The following is a 21,524-nucleotide window of genomic DNA, read 5'->3' on the forward strand; positions in this document are numbered from 1 at the left end:
CCTTAAATGGCCACAGCAGAGAAATAATCAGGTGTGGTTTGTTCTCTCTCCCCAGTAATCTGGTTCCCACAGTAAGTCTGGTTAAGTTTGTGCCACGGCTAAAGTTAGAGATGAGCCTGGTTTCAAAAAATGAGACAACTCGTCACCTTTTAAGAAACAGAAATGCTTTCCTCTTCCTTTCTTGCTACTAATTCCACTTTGGTGTTAGCTCAAGGTGGAGACATGGATGTTAAAATGTAAGACTTTCATAGATGCTGAAAAGCCAATATGATTTTTAAAAATGAGTAGTTCAGGAATCAAGATACTTTTTTATAACAAAAGCCAAAGGTGTTTTAGAAATTAACTAGCAACGTCATACTTAATAGTGAAACACGAGTGGCGTTCTCATTAAAGCCAGGACTATACCGGTGATAGGACTCGCTGCTGCTTTTGTTGTACAGGTGCGAGACAGTAAGAAATGAAACAAAAAATATGCATAATGGAAAGAAAACAAATTTGTATTTATTGAGGATGTAATTGTCTCCATTGAATATCCAATAGAATCATGTGAAAAACTATTAAGAGTTCAGAAAAGCTGGTTACAGAATAAATGTGTAAATATTCTAGTAAAATGTAAAAAAGATCCTATTCACATAATTAACAAGGAAATAATACAGTTGAGAATAACCTCTTCAAGAAATATGAAAGAACAATTTAGAAAAAACTATAAAATTTTAAAATATACAATTTCAAATCCATGTTTCTGAATGAGGAGACTCAAATATTTGAGAGACGTCAGTTCTTTCTAGTTTATAGGTTTACTGTAGTTATGATTAAAATCCCAGATAATTTTTTAACTTGGAAAAGATTTGTAAAACTTTCATAGGAAATGGGCTAAAATAGGATTTTTCGTTAAAAGAAGATATTAAAACATACCACATATTAAAATACATTGTAAAACAACAAAAAATCAAAATAGTGCGTGGTACTGCTATGAGACGCAATAGATGGATCAATAAACTAGAATATGTAGCCTAGAAATAAATCCTAGCACATACAATTCCACATGAGGAAAAATAGCATCTCAAATTAGGGGAGGAAGGGTATATTAGTCAGTAATGCTGGGTCATTTGATTCATTATGTAGTTAAAGAAAACAGCAAGGTAGTCTCTTCACATCTCCCATGTATCAAAATACAGAGAGTTAATTTGAAAAATGAAACAATTATCAGATATTTGACTAAAATTAATATATTAGCTCTCAGAACTTCCTATGTAAAACACCAAGGGAGGACAGCATAAAAGCAAAGATTTAGAAATTTGCTCTCTTATAAATGCTGAATGTGATTCAACAATTCTGTCAAATGTCTCTTAAAAGTTAAAGAAAGTATTAACAGAAGACCCGTTTCCTTGATTTATAGTGTACTCTTAACACCAATAAGAAAAAGATAACCAACCCAATCCTAATAGGAAAAGAAAATGGGCAAAGGATATTAACAAGCAGTTTTCAGAAAAGGAAATATAAATGGGTAATAGACATTTGTAAAGAAGCTCAACCTTATTTCTATTCTAGGGACACAAATCAAAACAACAGTAAAAGTACTGTTTCCACCCATCAAATTGGTGGTCATGTATTGGGTCCCTAGTGTTTGGAAGGGATTGGAGAAATACTACTTCTCAGTCCTGCTGGTGAGAGTGTCAACTGGCTTAGCTTTTGGGGAGGGAAATTGATTTTATCAAAAAAAGGATTCTATAATTTACTTACCTTATCCCAGCAATTCCACTAGTAGGAATTTACCTGCTGGATATATGTACAAAAGTTCACCAAGATATGTGTGCAGGGATATTCACAATATAAGATTTAGTAAAGTACACAAGATTATGTGATCCTAATTTTGAGAGAGAGTTTTTGTGTGTATAACCCGGAAGAATTCAATACGAAATAATTACCAGTTTTAGTTTTCTCTAAGGGATTGAGATTAGAGATTCTTTTTAAACTCTTGCATTTGCTAAATTTCCCCAAATTAGCAGGTGATAACCAGAAAAAAATTATACACTACTTTTTTAAAAATACCAGTCTCCAGCACTTGGAGAGTACCTGGTTTCCACACCACCCCAATTCCAGCCCTCAGGGCCGCCCCTAAGAACAGCTAAGGAATGGGGTTGCCCCGCTGGCCTTCCTCTTCCCCTCTGGTCATTCATTTGCCAGAACATCCTGGTCTGCCAAGAGATTACCTCTTAGTACTTCCCAGCAGATCAAAGTCCCTTTAAGAGTCAAGGAGCTCATATTTGGGGGTGGGGGTGGGGGGAGGGTAAGCTGGGCAGCACCCTCTCAGGTGTTAGCAGTGCCAAGAAGTTAAGATGCCAGGTCAGAGAACCCAGGAAGACACGGAGGCACTGGCCTCCGAGTGGCCCACCCATGTGGATCCAGTGCTTCCCTGCGGTTCCCGGGTTCCCTGGCCCCGAAGGACCTCTTCATTCCTTCAGTTTTTCATGTGGAAAATCTGAGGTTTATTCTGAATGATAACACTAAGAATAATTTAACTCCTTTGTTTTTTTAGGTTGCTGAAGCACACGTGCCTAATTTCATTTTTGATGAGTTCAGAACAGTCCTGTAACTTTCTCTTCTGCTTCTTCAACGGAAGGATTGTCCTTCAGTCTTGCCACCATCGCTAAAATGAATTGAGAGCTGAAACTCAACTGCTCACATCACTGCATGTTTTCCATCTATCGTGGGAAGCATCAGACATTCTGAGTAAGGTGTATCTCATGGGAAGTAGGTAATAGAATTCATATTATTTAAATCATGGTATAATATGCAATTTACATCATGTGAAAGCAGAACCCATTTTTGTACTGCCTCTTATAAATGCTGAATGTAATTAAGTATAAATCCATTTAGTTTTATGTTTCAAAGAACTATTTGTGCAGCTCCCAATTTTCAGTAAAATAGTATTGCCAGTACTCAAAGTTGTGCTTCTGCTTATGATTCAAAAATTGTATATTCACGGTGCAAAACACCTTGTCTGGAAGGTAAGAGATGAATCTGGTAGGTCCTATGGACATTCATGACATGCTGACAGGCATGTGGTGACAGCCAGACTAGCAGCAAACGTAGTGACCACACAATCTATGGACCACGGACCGTGGAATTTTCTTGAGGTCTGAGGCTCACCCTCCTCTTCCAATCCCAACACCCTCAGGGGTTCCCTGCATCCTTTCTGTGGGGCTCCCTAACTTCAGCTGCTCTTGCCACCCTTCCTTTCCTTCCTTAGCAACCCAAGCCCTCCCTCCTCCTAACCCCTTCACCCCCTTTTTTGGTAAGAGATTAACCATTAGCTTTTAACTCCCCCCCCTCCAAATCCTAAATCACTTCTGCATCAAAATTCCTCTGAAAAGGGCACTACCATCCTATTGTGGCAACTGGAGAAGAGCACTAAAGATGTTTTCACCCTGACCTTAGAGCTAACTATGTCCCCCTCTGAAGAAGACAGGGACAAGTCAAATAAAATTGAAAGTGCTTGACAGTCATTCAGCAGGGGAAGGTGCAGGGGAAGAAGCACTGATTTGTCATCAAGAGGCAAAGTTTTGAGTCCTGGTTCCCCCACGAGCTGAACTTTGTCCCAAGCCAGCCTGTTGTCTTCATCTGGAAAATCAGGGCTAAATGATTTCTTCCGTTCCTTTTAGTTTTCTGATTTTATGACAAGTTATTCCTTTTGTCAGAAGGCCTCGAATCCTAAAATACTGACAGAAAAATAAATGACTTTACAGCTTTTGATTATTTCACCATCATAGTAGAAAAGGATTTTAAAAGGCATCTTGTCAGCAGAGGAGAGCCGGCACCTCACAGCCCAGCCTGGTTGAGGCCCGAGGGCAGAATTTTAAAAGCCAGTGGTTACCTGGCATGTAAGGAGCTTGAAGTCTCACCCACTGAGAGGCTGACATGTAGGAAATAGCTAGTAAGCCCACAGCCATCCTACTTCCACACCTCAAAAGTATGTTGGTTTTCCATTTGTCGTCGGATAACGGTAACTGCACGAAATGAGTACTTTGTGAAAATGGACCCCAACAAAAGCCAGCTGCTAAACAGGCCAGATCTAAGAAAGGGAGTTTTTAAACAGAAAATAGAGATTTGAGATAAATGTGAGGGAATCTCCTGAACCAAGAGAGTGAGTCCACCAGACGTGCCACTAGAACAAGGCAAAGTGGTATATGCAACTGGTGATCTGGCCTGTGAAAAATGTTCTCAACTGAAAGAGAACTTATAAGTTTAGAAAGAGAGATTTGTATTATAAAGGCTTTACAAGTCATTTTGGCCCTGGCCATTAGACTCTGAAGTCGTTCCTTCATAGCCCAGGTTACACTGTACTGCTCTGATTTCAGGGGGAGCAATTTACTTTTGTGGTATTTGGGGGTTTACTGAAGTCTCAGGAAACCCTTTCTGAGTGTCTATAATCTCTTCAAATAAATACACTGTAAACTCAGTAAGAGCTAATGGATTTTAAGGCATTATTTATGCCAGGTGTTACAAGTGCTGATTTGTTCATTCTCTGTTTCTTGAAATCATTATCTAATCTAGCCTGGCTTGTTAATGCTATACAGTGGAATTTACCAAGCCCTTGATTGCTTCCTGTCTGAATGTGATATTTCCAAAGAACTCAGAAAAAAACTTATCAAAATGCCTTACTAGATAGAAGAGGAAAATTAGGTCCAGAGATACTGAGGCAACTTCCCCAGAGTCAGGCGTTTAACGGAACAGCTTTCCCCTGCATTTTGCATCCCACTGTAGTTTTCTTTTCCATTATCATGGAGCTACATAAAGTCCACAACAAAAAAGATGTTAAGGTTAATTCTTCATTTTATTTGTATGTCCCAACAATGACTCATCCTGAATATCAAATTCAAAAGAAAAACTTCTCAGGATTATCACTATTTTATGGTAACAATCATTTCTTTCACGTCTATCTTATTTGACCTTCATCTTAAATTGCAAATTAAAGTATGTATTTACATGTTTATATACAAATAACTTCAAAAACAAATGAATCGTATTCTTGGTCCAAGAGTTTCCATTTTAAAAGTGGTATATAGTACTATGCTGCATAAATCCTCTTCCGAAAGTCTCTTAGGACTTCATGAGTTCCAAAAATTCATTCATAAATGGTTCCCCTTTAAGCTTAATGAACCAAGTACTTCATTTCTGAGTAAATTAGAGGAAATATCACGGAACACGCTTTGTAAAATATAGCACCACTACTGAAAATGGCTCGGGGTTTCGTAATCCAAGGCTCCGATTTAAAGCAAAAATACGTGGCATAGACTGCGACAGCAAAGAAGTGTCCGATTAAAGTTAGAGGGTTTGGTGACAGTCTGTAATAGAAAAAAAATAAAAATAAATACATAGTGAGGTGAGACCCAGGAATTCAAATTTACTATTAAAAAGGTTCAATTATGTATCACTATAAAGCTAAACACGTTTACATTCTAGGACTTCATAAGCTTGTATCTGCCTGCTCAGTTTGATGGCAGGGTCAAATTATTTGTAAACATTTTTACTAGAAACTACTTAGAATATACCCATCAGAGAAGCCAGTAACTCCTCTTAGTCTAGTTGACATCAGTCGTATGTTTTGAGCTGTTTTCTTTCACTCATCTCGAGATCCCAGAGTGAATTACCGGAACGGCCTGGCCTACTGGAGTCTAGGTTTTTCCACAGATGACAGTACTGAGATTCAGATTAGACGTGAATGAGAAAAGACTTCACATCTGTACCATCAAAATTATTACTGAATTTCTAGAGTCCCTGAACGTACATCGAACTAATTTTTAAATATAAATTTCTCAGTCATCCACAGCTTCCATAGGTATAGATCATGTGGATAAACTCATAAGCAAAAAATAAGCTTCTATTTTAATCAAGGGTTTTAGCCTCATCTACCACCAATTTCTAATCGGTGCTGTTTCCCAGACATAAAACACAGAAGTGAATGTCACCTTTCTTCATTTCTCTGGGCTACTGTCTGATTTGCATACTAATGGATAATCAAATGACAAACTATATAAGGAAGAAAGATTTGTAGTAATTCATAAATTGAACAATTCTAAAAACTCTGGAATAATCTGTTTTCTTTGTGTCATCAAAGCAACTTACACAGAAATTAGCCCAACAGGTCCCATAAGACATTCTCCACCAAGTTTGAAATAAAAAAAACAGGCTTTTCTGAGTTGAAGTAGGGTATCTAAAATGAAATTTAAAAGTTAGTCTCAATTAAAATATTTTCACAGTTATGTTAGGGTGCTAATGATATATCAGAAAAAAATGAAGATGTAACAAATATCAAACCTTTATAGATGATTTTTTTAAAAATCTTGTCCTGGAATTTCAACAACCCAAGATTTCTTTTAAATTCTCCAGTCAACATTATGGATAGTAATATAAGCATGAATAAACTTTTGTGTTATCAAATGATGACTATACCAAAAATGTAGGTCCCAGAAGTTAAGAGTTGTTTAAACTACTTCCTTGATTATGTTGTAAATGCATTAAATGATGCAAAACAGTTTATAAATTCTTTTTGTAATAAAGTCACAATGGTGGAAACCAAATTCCCTGAGATGCCCAGCCCATACCTTTGAGCAGTCAATTATCAAGTAAAAGGAATATCTCTGAATAGTGAAAAACAATAACGCCTTATATCTGTATAGTTTTTTACACTTCTCAAAATAACTCGTTAAACCCTTACAACATAGTATTATCAATCAGTAACCTATTTTAATTTAGAATCAATGTTCTTTTCAGGAATGCCTAGATTTTTCTTTACAACAGATAAAAAAGGATGCGATAGATAAACTTATATTCCAGTAAAGCTCTTTCTGCCTCCAAAAGTTACCTTCATAACTTTTTTTGTTTGGTTGCCAGATTCCAATTCATAATTTAAGAAACTCAAGAGCTTAGATAAGCTTAGAAAGAAGAGCTTAGAAAAACTCAAAACTTGGTTCTTTCTTTTTACTTGCCCAACCTTGCCAGTTAGCAAAAGAGATTTGCTTTGTGAGTCACAATAAGTTGTTTTTTTCTTTTAGCAAGAACAATGGTTATAGAGGCTACAGAAGGCATTTGTACCGTGTTATCCTTTGTAATCAGATCACCAAACCACAAATAACTAGGACCTTGGCCAGGTCAAATAAATCGTATTGGTTTTTGTGTTGTTGGGGTTTTTTTGTAAGCATCTGAAGTAATGGGATTTGAGTTATAGTTCCTCTTGAAAACCTAAAGGTCTAGTTTCGTTAAGCTACTATTAACTGTACACTGCCCTGGTTGGGAGATGGCACAGTTGCCTTTCCTTCTATTTCTAACACTGGCTTCTGCTAAGTCATGTTTTCCTTAATATAGAGGTTGACCACCACCTCTCTACAATGAATATGGAAATGAAAACAAAAGCATGGGAATATTTCAAATGAGCAAAAGGTGGATGCTTTCTGCTTCTTGTGCACTTTAACGGGACAAAATCTAAACGTGATCTGAAGCTCATACTCATTTTACAAAATACTACTTTGAGAAGAAATTGACAGTAGTGTTCAGGAAGAAACAGATGAACTATGTTGCCTTTTAATCCATGGCCAGAAAGATCCTCCATCACAGTCATGCATTTGGGGATATGCATGATGTGATGTGGACCAGAAGACTTAAAACTAATGATATGTTATTGAGGTATTGCTTTTAAGCTCATCTAAGAGAAGACAACAGCCTGGTCTGACATACCTACACAATAATTAGAAGCTAAAAATCTTGCTCAAGGATGAAGTTAAAAAGGACTACCGACTTGAAAGTCAGGAAACATTTCTATTTCTGGCCTAACAACTAACTTTTTTGGTAATGAAGTCCTGTTCTGTTCTCCTGTGTTAAAAATCTGCAGTTCGATATTTATTTTAAAATATCTACACTTACCGTCTGTTGCAGAAAATAATTCATAAAGAGCCTGAGCAAGGACATTCACAACAAAGGAATGAGACCTTTTTCTTGTCCAGTAGAATGACTGTTTGGCCTAAAAGGAAAGGAGGAAAAGAAAGTACCAACTGAAATGTTTATAATCCCCTCAAACTGATATTTATCCTGAGGACCACGTACCAGTACTTATACCTTATATTTATTATTTAAAAAAAAAAAAAAAAATCTGACCACTGAGTTCTGTGACTCTGAAGCTAAATTTACAATCACTATGAGCACAATGGTCCATGCGATTCAGTGTGACCTAATATTCAAACTTAAAATTCTGTAAGATTCACGGGTTGCAAGTCAGCTGCTTCAAGCCTGAGTGAGACTGCCGAGGAGCCACTGCTAAGCATCGGCTCCCAGATCTCCCCATCAAAGCCCCATTCCTCTTAGGCCCCACAAAGAAATCTATTTTGAGATTTTTTTGTCAAAGAATAATTTATTATCTTACCTGGAGAACAGCTTCATCATCATAAAGGTCAGGGATGCCCTTTAGCAATTTTCTCCATAGTTTTATATCATTAAAAACAACAGTCATTCCTCCTCCAGTAAGAGGATGCCTCATATTATATGCATCTCCCAAAAGAAGAACACCTATAAAGAGATCATTTAGATTATGGTATTGTCCTGGAGCATCCCTTGAGACCAAAAAAAAGTAACTACTATATTAATTTATAAATATCATAGGTGAGTAAGTAACTGTGAAAATACAAAGGAATAGATCATGACTAAAATTTGTTGAGGCAAAAATTCAAGATTTGATTCAATCAATATATATTGGGCACTTAATATGTGCCAGATACTTGGAATACAGTGAGAAAAAGAATATGGTCCCTGCCCTCGTGAAAGTCAACATGCGAATCTAAGGTTAAGTCAAACAATGTCAAAATATTTATAAGGCTTCCTTTATGAAAATATTTAAAAATCTACAGGCATCCAGGCATAGAAAGCAAGTCTTCTACAAGAGAAAAAAATCAAGAGGTCTTTGACACTTCACAGCAATATTCGTTTGGAAGTTGGACCCCTTCCTCACACCATACACAAATTTTTTTTTCATAGGCAAAATTTTACTCAAAACAGATCAAACACTGAAATGTAATAGCTAAAACTAGAAAACGAGGGGAAAATGTAGGAGTAAATCTTCATGACCTTGGACTGGACAAAGCCTTTTCAAATATGCGACAAAAGAAAAAACAGATAAACTGAACTTCATGAAAATTAAAAATTTCAGTGAACACCATAGAAGAGACAGGACAACCCACAGAATGAAAATTTTTGCAAGTCATACAGAATATATAAGGAACTCTTAAACCTAGTAATCAATGTTTTCTAATTTGCCCTACTAAAAAATGTGCAAAGTCTGAATAGACATTTTTCCAAAGATAAACAAATAGCCAAATAAGCACCAGAAAACATATTCAAGATCATTATCCATCAGAGAACTACAAATCAAAACAACAATGAAGTATCAGTTCACACCTACTACTAGGATGGCTATGAGCAAAAAGACAGATAATAACAAATGTTGTCAAGGAGTGCAGAATTTATAACCCTCACACATTGCTAATAGGAATGTAAAAGGGGGCAGCCGCTTTGGAATAGTGTGGCAGTTCCTCAAAGGATTAAACACAGCAATGGGTTACCATATAACCCAGCAGTGCAACCTGTAGGTGTATACCCACAGAAAATGAAAACAGATGTCCACACACAGTCTCGTACAGATGTTCACAGCAGCATTGTTCAGAATAGCCAAAAATGGAAATAACTTAAATGTCTATCAGCTGATGAACAGGTCATATATTCACACATGGAACATTACTTGGCCATAATAGCAAATGAAGGGCTGATACATGCTGCAACATGGATGAGCCTCAAAGAAGCCAGTTACAAAGGATCACATATTGATGATTCTACTTAGAATAAGTCTCCAGAAGAGGCAAATCTATACAAAAAAGTGGATTACTGGTTGCCTGGGGCTGGAGGTTGGGAAGAAATGAGGAGTGACGGCTTATGGGAACAGGGTTTCTACTTGGGGTGATAAAAATGTTCTAAAATTGATTGTAGTGATGTCTGCATATATCTATGACTATACTAAAAACTAATGAATTGTACACTTTAAAAAGGTGAACTGTATGATTTGTGAATTATATCTCAATTAAAGCTATTATGAAAAAAAACCTTTTCAATGAATTCCACTGTCTACAGGATTAAAACTAAATCAACTTTAAATATCTTAACCTTTCTTCCACTTTGACACCTCTCCTCTGCTCCAGCCATAGGAAACCACCTGAGCTCATGCAAAGTGCCACCATTTCTCAGCCTTACAGACGACTGCAGCTGTCACTCCATCTACTTAGAAGCCCCTCCTCTCACTGGCCAGCTATGAACATCCACCCATTCTCCATGCCCCAACTCCAGCTTTATTTCCTGAGTAATGTGTCCCCTAACATCCTTCCCAGTTCCCAAGCCCCCACTCCCTGCTGTGCACACCCCCTTCACAGTTAATCTGTGGTACCATGAGTGTGTTTTTATTAACAGCATTTATCAACAGTGTTCTGAAATTATCTGTCTCTATCATTATCTGTCTAGAAAATTGCCTTCTCTAGCTCAAGGACTGTATTTGACTGTTGTATCCCCAGTGACTAACACAGTGACTTATATACACTCAAACAATAACTAAAGATGATATCATAAAACTAATTTTGGTATTAATGTGTTAATCCACAGTCACCAATTCTCTGCTGCACATGTTATTCCCAGCAGTATAAATTTACTCATGTACATGTCATTAGGAATATTGAATTTGAATATTTTGAATACCCTTTATAAAATAAGTCCAATAAAATAATACCTTGTTTGTTTACTGGTGAAGGAGGAAGGAAGCTTGAAGGCATCGACCTCAAACGAGAATTCTGGATGGCTTCTAGGAATGGTTCTTTCAAATGATCTGCAATAAATCCCACCCCACCAAACAGATGGTTTATAACATTTCAATTCCCAGTTACCACATTTTCTTATCTATCAAGTATAAACAAATACCTACTATACATCTGTTACAGCCTTGTAATAAATCAAGAACTAATTATTGAATTTATAAAATTATTAAGCACCTAGTCATTCATGCTAAGAAAGGAATCTAAGAAAATTAATATAAGGAAATACAGCTGAATGAATGAAAAACTAGAGGAAGTGAAGCAAATTCAGATGACACGACAGGGAGAAAACCACCCCCCTCTCCCAAATGTTAACTGACAGCTGTCATATTTAACAATTTATTGTCACCACCATATTCTGATATTGTCAGATGACAAATACTCTCAATTCACAAACAGCAGGAGAATATATACACTAGAAAAAGGACAGGATGCAGAGAGCGCTCCCTTTCTCAGCTTCATTTTATTCCATCTATAATATGAAACGACTGCCATTAGCTTATTCTAAGGTACTTCCCAGTTTCAAGTTTTGTGCTTCTACTCATAGAAAATGAACTTTCTTTTCATACAGTTCCCAGTGTAATCTGGGGGTGCAAGAGCGGAATTCCTATTTTGAAACCATTCTATTCCTACAGTATTTCAATAACCTAATATTAATATAAACCTGCAAATCCCTTCATGATCTCAGGGTCATCTACTCCAACTAACCTTTCAATTGGAAAAATCAATCCATAGTAAAATAAAAAAATGCTTTAAAAAAATGAGGTCCTTTTCCTAAATATGCATAGCTCATTTTTCATCTGAAAGCTTCAAAAATGGCTTAACTGAGTGAAAATGTACTAAAATGTTGAAAATGTCATTATTAAAAATCCAAGTTGGTCCATGTATACCTTCATTTCACTTCATTTCTGCTAATATTCTGTTAATTATTAAACACAGTGTATTTCCTTTTTATAAAAAAATAACTTGAAAAAAACAGTATTTTTACAAAATGTACTCAGACCAAGCATAGTTTCCTATTACTATAATCATTGGCAAGCAGGGTTTCCATTTTATCTATAGTCTTAATAAATTTACGTTTCTTTCTTATGTATATCTTCCTATTCAAAAAAAACAAACAAAAAGTAATTTTTATGTTTTTATAAAGATGCCTGTAATCTCATGAAGCCTTTTTGTATCCAACTCAAAACTAAATCTCCCCGATTCCTTGTAGCTGTCACATTCTGAGGGCAGAAGTGTATGAGCCTGGCAGGCCTGGTTTCAGCCCTGGCTCTGCCACTAATAGTTTATACTTGGAGAAGCTAAGTAACCTCTCTGAATCATGGTTCCCTCATCTGTAAAGTGAGGATAAGATAATGTCTATGTCATAGGGTGGTTGTGTAGATTAAATGAGATTCTGATTGTAAAACATCTCTTATATAGTAGACATTCAATAAACGGTAGCTACCACAAAACCAAGCATAAAAAAGTATGAGATATTTCAAGAATTCACAGACCTTAGATTACTATCTAGACTACTTCAAAAAATATGAAAATTTTGTCAATAATTATTCTGAAAACTCTGCTTTAATTATTGATATGAAAAAATATATTGAAACTACCATTTTATTTTGGAGATTTTCTTATGTGCTAGTTTAAATAAATTGTTCAGCGCCAGTAGTATATCTGATTGACTGGATGCATTTTTCACCTGCCACCCTTATCTCTGGCCTATTTTACACACAGCTTTAGAGAGAATGAGACGGTGAGCCGTTTGTGAGATTTACTTTCAAAGTGTAGATTACAATGGGAGTGAAATTCTATTTCTTACCAGGTAATTGTGGGTAAATATTTTCAGTCATGTATTCTCTTAAATTCCTTGGCAATTCTCCTCGAACGTCAACAAGTACTCGAGTTTCATTCGATGCTATCTGGTAGATGAGAACTGGACTTGGATTCACTAAAACAAGTTCAGCATGATTTGCTTTAAACTGCGGGGCATCCTAGAAAAATATAAAATATTTTAATAATTTGCAAATTTCAAGTTGCTTTTCTTTTTCTACAACTACAGTCCTACCGTACCTTCATAAGAAAGCCAACAAAATGAGATGAAACAGAAACTTTGTTGGAGATCAGGTTTTTCCTGAACTTGGAAAAAAGTCCATCTGCAACAACAGTCAATGGAGCATGGAGTTCCTACAACAAAGATAAAGACTGCTCAGCAAAATGGTTAGAAATACACAGTATGAGGATTATTCTTGTAAAATGTGCATAAATGGATTTAAATATATTATCAGATAACATTATAGCAGGTATTTGAAGATAATGCTGTTAAAGAAGCTGTTACGTGGGCTTAAAAGTTCATGCACAACCAATTTTTAGAGACACTTCCTCTGAGTTCCTGGTCACCTTCCTTCCTCTGATCACCTTCCTTCAAAGCTCTACCATCCAAACCTTCAGGGATTAAGCTACACTTTGATAAATAATAGGGAAAACAACTACAAAGCAAGTATGGCCCATAGAAGACTGAATCTCATTACGATTTTGAAGGACTAGCCAGATTCTTTTTATACTAGAATTTTTCTAACTTCATATAGTGCTTTCAATCAGTGGCTAGGGCTTAGAAGAATTTTTGTCCACATGGATGTATGTACATACTTATATTATACCTTGCAATCATCCTCACCAGAGTACAATTTCTAGGGGGTTGTGACCCCAGAGCCTCCCAGAAGAATTAACAGATTAGCCTTTGACCCACATGAGCATATTCTGCATACTATTTTATTCTGCTATTTCCCCAGAGATTCTCTTATTCTTGCTTTTCTGATTTAAACAATGGTTTATTTTATCCTAATTATTTCTTTTATGTTGAATCCTTCCTTTTTCGCCTTCTAGTTCCCCTCTGTTTCTCCGCTAGTGTGTATTTCTTATTTCATACTGTTTTGCATACTGTTAATCCAGTGGTGTTTGTTTACAGAGTTATTCGTATAGCATGCTGAGGTGCTCTAAAGACCAATGTGTTACAATCTGAAATCCATCCTGTTGCACAGGGCTTAGAAAGAACTCAGTCCATTTGTTGAATAATAATTTGGTGAGCCTTTTTTAAAGGAATAGGAGAAAAAGAAAGGGAAAAACATCTCTCGGGAAAAGCTAACGTTTGATATATCTCACCTTGATGTCTCCGGTTTCTTTATCCCTGTACTGAACTCCAACCACGGCATCATCTTCTTCTAGTAACTGCAGCACAACGCCCTCAATAAACTGTGCACTGAAAGGTAAAGAAACAAATAAATTCTATCGTGGCACACGTGAGCAATTTAAATAAGGAATCCTAAATTCCTTATCCCCAATCTCCAGTTTACCACGTAAACTGAACATGCACGCGTGTGCACACACATGCACAGAAGAAGGTCTGGAAGGACAAAAAGCAAAAACATCATTAATGGGTTTTAGAATTATATGTGGTTTTCATTTACTAATTTTTTTTTTTATTGGGGTGACAATTGTTAGTGAAATTACATAGATTTCAGGTGTACAATTCTGATTCTAATTTCTTAAAATTGAATATATATTACTAATGTAATGATTTTAAAAAGTAACATTTTTATCTCAATTCATTAAAAAAATAAAATACGTACATACAGAAAACTTTACATACCCACACCAATTCATACATAGATACGAAAACAGAATTGAAGTTTATCCACCAAATTATTCATAGTAGTTACTTCTAGTCAGAAGGATCATGGATAATTTTTAGAATCTTCTTTATATTTTGGGTATTTTCCCATTTTTCTACAATAAATACATTCTACTTCCAGATACCAAATCCTTTCAGTCCTAAGGATAAATCTACTTCTTCATTTGCTTTGTCAACACTGATGCCAATGACAGGAGGGTTAAAACTTCCTTAATTATAGTGTTTAAAGCCTAGAGGCAAATACAAGTTAACAAGAGAAGAAGCTAGTCCTGTCAGACTAGGTCCTTCGTAAGAATGGAACATGGATTTATTTCCCCTTGATGCCTCTGTCCTGTCTTTTAATAGGAAGCATCATAGCCACAAACCCCAACTCCCAAATGGGCACACGTGGACTTATACACCTTAGTTACAACTATGTCCTCTCAATTCCAGCCATATAAAAATCACACAATTTATTTAATCAAAGAAAAATTCTCAATAGTTCCATGTCATCCCCCAAAAAATTCTCTATATGACAGTCTTAAAAAAGGCTCTGAAAAGATCTAACACTCTTCTAACTCATGGTTTATTTTAGTGTAAGACCTATGGCCTAGCCCCTACCCAAACAACACTTAGGAAAATTTATAAAATAGTATCTGTGCAAAGGCCAAGTTTAAATGTGTTAATTAAGTCTTTAACATTATATATTTGACGCAGTCTTACTTGGGCTCTGCCATAGCTGCTTTCCGGAGACTCATGATCAATCTTCCATGATGAAAAGCTCTTCCACTCTGCACTTGATTGTTTTCTAACACCGGGTAAGGAATCTGAACCTCTGATTTGCTGTCCCGATCATGAATTACGTAGCCATGTACAACCTGGGCATCAATACCTTCCACTGTATCTGCAAAACAATTCAATCCAAAAAAATCAATTTTGTTAATATGCCCAGAGTTATACTAGGCACCAAGAAGTCACGGAGGCATGAAAGAGACTCCATCTTCAGCTGGGTGAAAAGGTGAAGGGATTAAGAAATACAAATTGGTAGTTACAAACTAGTCACTGGGATGTAAAATACAGCACAGAGAATACAGTCAGTAATGTCACAACAATTATGGATACTGCCAGATGGGTACTAGACTAATTAGGGGTCACTGCATAATTATATAAATGTCTATGTGCTATGCTCCTGAAACACTGAATGTCAACTATAACTGAAAGAAATATTTTTTTTGAAAAAAGCTATGATACCATTTAGAGAACTAGATATTAACGTAATTATTTCAGAAATTTTAATGCTTCTGGAAGACAATTCTAGCAAATTTGTAGTATCACAAAAGATTAATATTTATATATAAAACTTAGTCATTAAAATCCATAGGAACAATATTAAGACCCCAATAATGGGCAGAAGGTATACTGATGATTCACATTAAACATTAGAGAAACTGAACAAATCAGGGAAAATGTTAAAAATTTGATTTTTTAAAAAATCAATGAAATAAAATTGAAACAATAAGACACCAGATCTATCAAAAGTACTGGTGAGAGTAAATAAAACTGATAAATTTATATATTATTGGTCATGCTATAAACTAATAACATTTTAGAAAATAACTAAAGCAGTAATTATCAAGAACCATGAAGAAGTTAGCATCCTCTGACATAATAACCTTAGTCTTAGAAATTCCTCTAAGAAATTCACCCTAAACATAGAATTTTTAACAATGTTTAGTCATGTGCAAGAATAGGTTCACTACACTGTTATCTCTAATAAATAACTGAAAATAACCTATATATTAATCTAAATTAGAAAGGTAAATTACATTGTGAAGTATCAATTGAGAAAATGCTATGCATAGGTTACAATTATAAGGAAAAAACAGTTAACAGTAGTAGAAATACGTTTATGTTAAGTGAAAAAGTGGACTTTGGCCAGTGTATTAAAACTGTCGCATACTATCTGTTTAAATACATTAAAATACAATGTATTAAGATACAGTACATTAAAATAATTTCATTTCTGATAAAAGAAAAACTTATCACATGTCTATGCTAAAATCAAAGTAGTTTTCTGATAATGTTTTTTAATCCCACTTCAAGTAAGTAAAGTAACTTTTATAAGTGAAAATTAGTTGAATACGTTTTTACCAGTGATAGGAGAGTCTAAAGTGAACAGTGTTTGTTTATATCATGTATTTCCTAACAATCAATATGGACCTACCTCCAAGACCAAGGTCTTTCAGGACATGATAACCACCTGGCTGCAGGAATTCCCCAACTATCCTATCAGGCTCTTGTAAATCTCTCTCAATTACTGTCACCTTTCTTCCATCTCTGGAGAGCACTGCTGCCAAAGCAGAGCCAAGTACACCAGATCCCACGATGATAACTTCTGGATCATTTTGAGAAAATACCGAGGTAGAGGCAGCTGCTCCTATTAAGGTGGTTTCTGAAATACTGGTTCCTTTTCTGCACTGTTTTAAAAAAAAAAAAAAAAAGTGAGTTATGTATCCACGTTTGCTATCCTTAAAGCATACTACTAATACTACAGACACACTGGACTTTTGCATCTTGGGCAAAAGCTACACACTAAACATTAACAAACCAAATGAACCATTACATCTTAAAATCCAGATCATATATGAAAACCAAGGATATCAAAATGTTGGATAAATAAAAATGTATAATGTCCCAAGAAAATTAAATGTATATTCCTTTTCCAAATATGGTATTTAGAAGATGCTATGATACAGACATATTTAGAAATCCACACCAGGCTAAATATAAAAAAATGTTCATACGGGGCTTCAAAGACTTATTATAGGGAAAATTCTATCATTAATTACTCAGTTCTTCAAATACATACTAAACATCTACCGGGTGCAAATCACGTACAACTTCTGATTTGACTTCATAGTGCAAATTATTCAGCACATTATATATATATATATACAACCTAAAATCACTTTTATATCAGACTGTCAAACTCTGGCTACTCATCTACTAGTTGAGGACTATTTAATTCAACAAAATTGCAAAAGAACAAAATAACTCATTCTGTCCCTTGGGACTTGATCTGTTCACAACTTTAGTCCCTAACATAGAATAACATATTTGATTTGCCCCTTCCTTTTTCCCCTTTCTGGTACTCTAAGAGAGCCTAGTCAATGACATCAAGTTGGTCCCAATTTACATTAACCTATCAGTAATTGGGCTGAGAGTAAAAACTTTAACTTTGATCATAAAATGAAAAAATCCTGCTTTGAAAGATTTATGCCCACTGAGAATAACACTGACTGTTACTGGGTTTTTTGGAAATGAACAATTCAATGTTGTAATGAGTATTTTTTGGGGGGGTATGTGTATTCTCAAATATGACAACATTTCAGGTACAGAATTGATTGTAAGGACCCATCTTTGAGTTCTCTGACCTTCATGATTAAGGTTAAATGCCATTTTGAAATGCTTTTAATGAAAAGACCTCAGGCAAAAAGGAAGGAGCTCAACCCTAAAATCCTTTAGAATTTTAATTCCCTGTGTTGTAATACTCACCCAGCCTTCCTTTATTTCCATAATGGACTGGAGCCTTGACATTCCATTTTTAATAATTTCTTAGCGAAATTACCCTTTTGTCCTTTACCAAGAGGCGAAGACTACTCTTCCCATCAGTACAGCATTTCTTAATGGCCAGAACAACTGACTATATTTAAATTACTGTTCCAAGAGCAAGATGAGCTTTTGTCATGTGTCATCTTAGCCATTTTGTATGAGCTTTTATTCTGAGGTTTTCCCTGTTACTCATACAGACACACACACACACACACACACAATCCTGAAAGAGGAACTCGAGGAAGTCAAGTTTTTCAGAGCCAGGTCAGAAGAGGAACCACTCATGGGAACTTGGTGCTCTAATGCAGTCTAACAACTGCCCAGTTTCTAACAAATGAGCAGAAAGCTTGAAGCATTTACAAAGTGGAACCAATATTGACTATTGACAACTGCATGTTCCTACCCCACGATTTGTCTGCACAGAATGATGTAACAGCATTCCAGCCCCTGGATTAGTTAGTGCTCAGTGACCCCGAGGGAAGTTATCCCAGACAACCATATCAAGGATTTCAAACTGAGAATTCGTTTCCCTGTCCCTCCTTTCCCATTCCTCCAGCCCACACCCACCATACCACAGACCTTAGTACAACTCAAAAGACTCCTAACTGATGTATCCTTCCTTTAGACTAACATGAATAGCTCCCTTTATCACACAGTTATGGGCCAGGCATTTTGCAAACATTACATCATTTAATTCCCTAACCACTATCAAGGCTGCTGCTGTCCCCATCTAACGGAAGAGACAACTGATTCTTACAGAAAACTAAGCAATTTGCCAAAGGTCCCACAGCCAGGAAGGAAGTGGCCAAGTGAAAATTCTAAATCAAGTCCCTCTCTTCTGTGAGCCGTGCTGATCTGCACTGTGTATACAGTAACCTAATGAAGAGCCAGACCCCTGAGAGAGTACATCACTTTGCAGGCCACTCACCCTAATCCCCAAGTCTCTCCCCGACTCTTGCTTCCATTCTTCTCCCCCTAAAATCCACTCACCACACAGCAACTGGAATGTTCTTTTTAAAAAGTGAAAATCAAGTATTGTTACTCCATGCTTAGAATCCTCCAGTGCTCTTGGGAAAAAGTCCAAACGCCCATGGCCAACAGGCCCTAAGTGCTCTGGCCTCAAGGACCCGTCCTGCCCTCACCTCACACCACTGTCCTCTGCTGCCTTCGCAAGGAACACAACTTCACACGTATTGGAAGACCCAGCCTTTGATTTGGAAACATGACTGCACTGTGGACATCACTCAGTTATTCCCCTGATGAGGACACTACTGAAGGTTCCACGGATATGGGAAGAGGAGGGCGTTTTGCCCAGGACTTCAAAATGCTGAGCATTTTTACTCTGCCAGTTCTTCTAATGGCTCTGTCACTTTCCCCAGCCAGCTGTCACTTCTGGACAGTGAGTGGACTTACCTGCAGCAGGTTTCTTTCTTCCCAGGTACAAATACCACCCTTACCCAAGGATTTAAATAAAACATTTTTCCCCCATCCCAGAAAGTGATTCTGTCCTCCTTCAAAATGAAATTCTAACATTTCACCTTTCATAATCAAATCGACATTCATAATCAAGTCAATTTCATTTAGCCTTGGCTCAACCAGTACTAAATGAGACAAAGATTTTCAAATCATTCTGAAGAGTGTCAAAGATGTAGTCAAGCACAGTCAAAAGCTTTAAAAAAAAAAAACACCAACTAAATGAGAATTCATATCAGAGTAAGGAAGCTGCCGCCTTTTGCCCTTTAAAGGAGAAAATTTACATTTGAGTGACCCCACTCCCAATTTTACAACAAGACACTCATCATTTGCCCACTTTGAATTCAACCTACCCTCTTAGACCTGAGCTGCTCCTTATTTTTTGTTCCAGGGGGTGATTTGGCCCAGAAGAAGCCAATGAAAGGCAAGGCTGACAATATATCGGAGAAAACCGCCAGCTGGGACCCACTCTGCTGGCGCCCCACGAGGGCCCCGCTTCGGTAGCGACAGCGGTAGGAGAGCACCAGGCCCAGCGACAGGAACACCAGCACGCACAACAAGAGCTCCTTGTTGGCCAAAGTGATGATGTCCCCACATTTCTTATAAAAATAGGTGAAAGTGGCAAGGCCAAGAAAAGTCCACATGGTTCAAAGGCTCCTTTGGTGGCACCCGGCGATGGTAAGATCCTTTTTTGCCTGGTAGGGTTTTGGTGATCAGAAGTTCTCCCCAAAGTGTGTTCCCAAAAGGAGCACGGGGAACCGGCCCAATGCCAGGAAACACCGTCACAGAATGACAGTTCGAATCAGACTAACTTAGAAAATCGTATAAAGTTAGTATAAAAGTATCTGAAGGGGGGAAGGTCTACAGGACTTAGAACGCAGTATTTAAAAATCGCCCGCTCCAACAGCTCCGGATTAGACTCTCTCCTCTTTCAGGCAATCCATTTATTTTTCTTTAGAGAGTTTTTTCCTGGGGGTTGTTGCGGGTGATGTTTTCAATTCTGATGTAGGCTCATCGTACGGTAAAACTGTTCTCTCTCACCAGCAGCAGGTGTTCTTTCAGAAGAGGATGGGGAAACAACAACGAAAAATCAATGATCTTGGCGCTGAGAAAAATGCGGCCTCGCCTCTTCCGACAGCGATGCCAGGGCCAGCGTGGAGTCGGATTCCTCTACCCGGGGACCGCCAGCTACGCGGCCCACGGTCAAGCGGGAAATGGCCGGGCTGCCTTCTCCCCCACCAAAGATGGATCTGGTTTCAAGGCTGCGGCTCCAAGACGGGGAAGCGCAGCCCCTACCTCGAGACTTTCTCCTCGGCAGCAGCTCGCGATTCACCTGCCCCCGAACCTCCCAGTCCGCGACTTCGTGTCCCCGCAGGTAAACAGAGGCGTCCAGAGAGCTTCTCTCCGAGGGCGACGGCGGCGGCTCCCTACGGCTTCCTCACCAGCATCCCTCACCAGCGCTTCAGCAGTAACCAGAGTAACCGCCGCGCGCCCTCCGCCTGTCGCCTGGACCCGCGCGCTTCAGCCTCTGGAGATCGCTCGGTACCAGTTAGAGGCCAGGGGGCGGGGCTCCAGAGAGCGAGCTCGCCCCGCCCTGCGCGCCCTACGCGCAGGCCCCGCCCATCGTCGCCGCCAGCCAATGAGGGCGCGCACGCGCGGTAGGCCGAGATGGCGCTATGCCACGTTTGGCCAATCGCGAGCGACGGGGCCCTCGCGGTGACGCCGGGATAGGCGCTAGGACGATGTTGCGTGATGTGGGGTGGGGCTGTGGGGATGGGGACCGAGGCTTGGTGGGCGTTTGGGAAGACTCCAGGTGTGTCCCGAGGAGGTGGGGCTGGCGGGGGTTGTGCCCTGGGTTCCCCGGTCAGTATACGCACCGC

General features: G+C 37.8%; 2 protein-coding genes across 7 annotated transcripts in view; one reads left to right on the top strand and one right to left on the bottom strand.

Annotated features, from left to right (window-relative positions):
- The window catches only part of WASHC5 (WASH complex subunit 5), a 55,230-nt gene extending 52,288 nt beyond the window's left edge, over nt 1–2,942 (top strand). For all 6 annotated transcript variants that reach the window (XM_074316722.2, XM_019723053.3, XM_019723124.3 and 3 more), the window contains one exon: nt 2,540–2,942. In XM_074316722.2, the coding sequence (XP_074172823.1) occupies nt 2,540–2,596 (57 nt within the window). In that variant the 3' untranslated portion in view covers nt 2,597–2,942. The remainder of the gene's footprint in view (nt 1–2,539) is intronic.
- A 1,876-nt stretch (nt 2,943–4,818) lies between these two features.
- Nucleotides 4,819–20,594, bottom strand: SQLE (squalene epoxidase). The gene is made up of 11 exons (XM_019723232.3): nt 19,998–20,594; nt 16,784–17,036; nt 15,283–15,463; nt 14,052–14,148; nt 12,963–13,076; nt 12,712–12,883; nt 10,820–10,915; nt 8,420–8,562; nt 7,924–8,020; nt 6,130–6,217; nt 4,819–5,348 (listed from the first exon to the last, which is right to left on the bottom strand). Exons 1-11 carry the CDS (start codon nt 20,286–20,288, stop codon nt 5,156–5,158), a joined length of 1,725 nt encoding a protein of 574 aa, XP_019578791.2. The 5' UTR covers nt 20,289–20,594; the 3' UTR covers nt 4,819–5,155.
- Nucleotides 20,595–21,524: the final 930 nt, after the last annotated feature.

The sequence above is a fragment of the Rhinolophus sinicus genome, chromosome 6 (genome assembly GCF_057876585.1).
Source record: "Rhinolophus sinicus isolate RSI-liver-muscle chromosome 6, RSI-T2T, whole genome shotgun sequence".
NCBI lineage: Eukaryota > Metazoa > Chordata > Mammalia > Chiroptera > Rhinolophidae > Rhinolophus > Rhinolophus sinicus.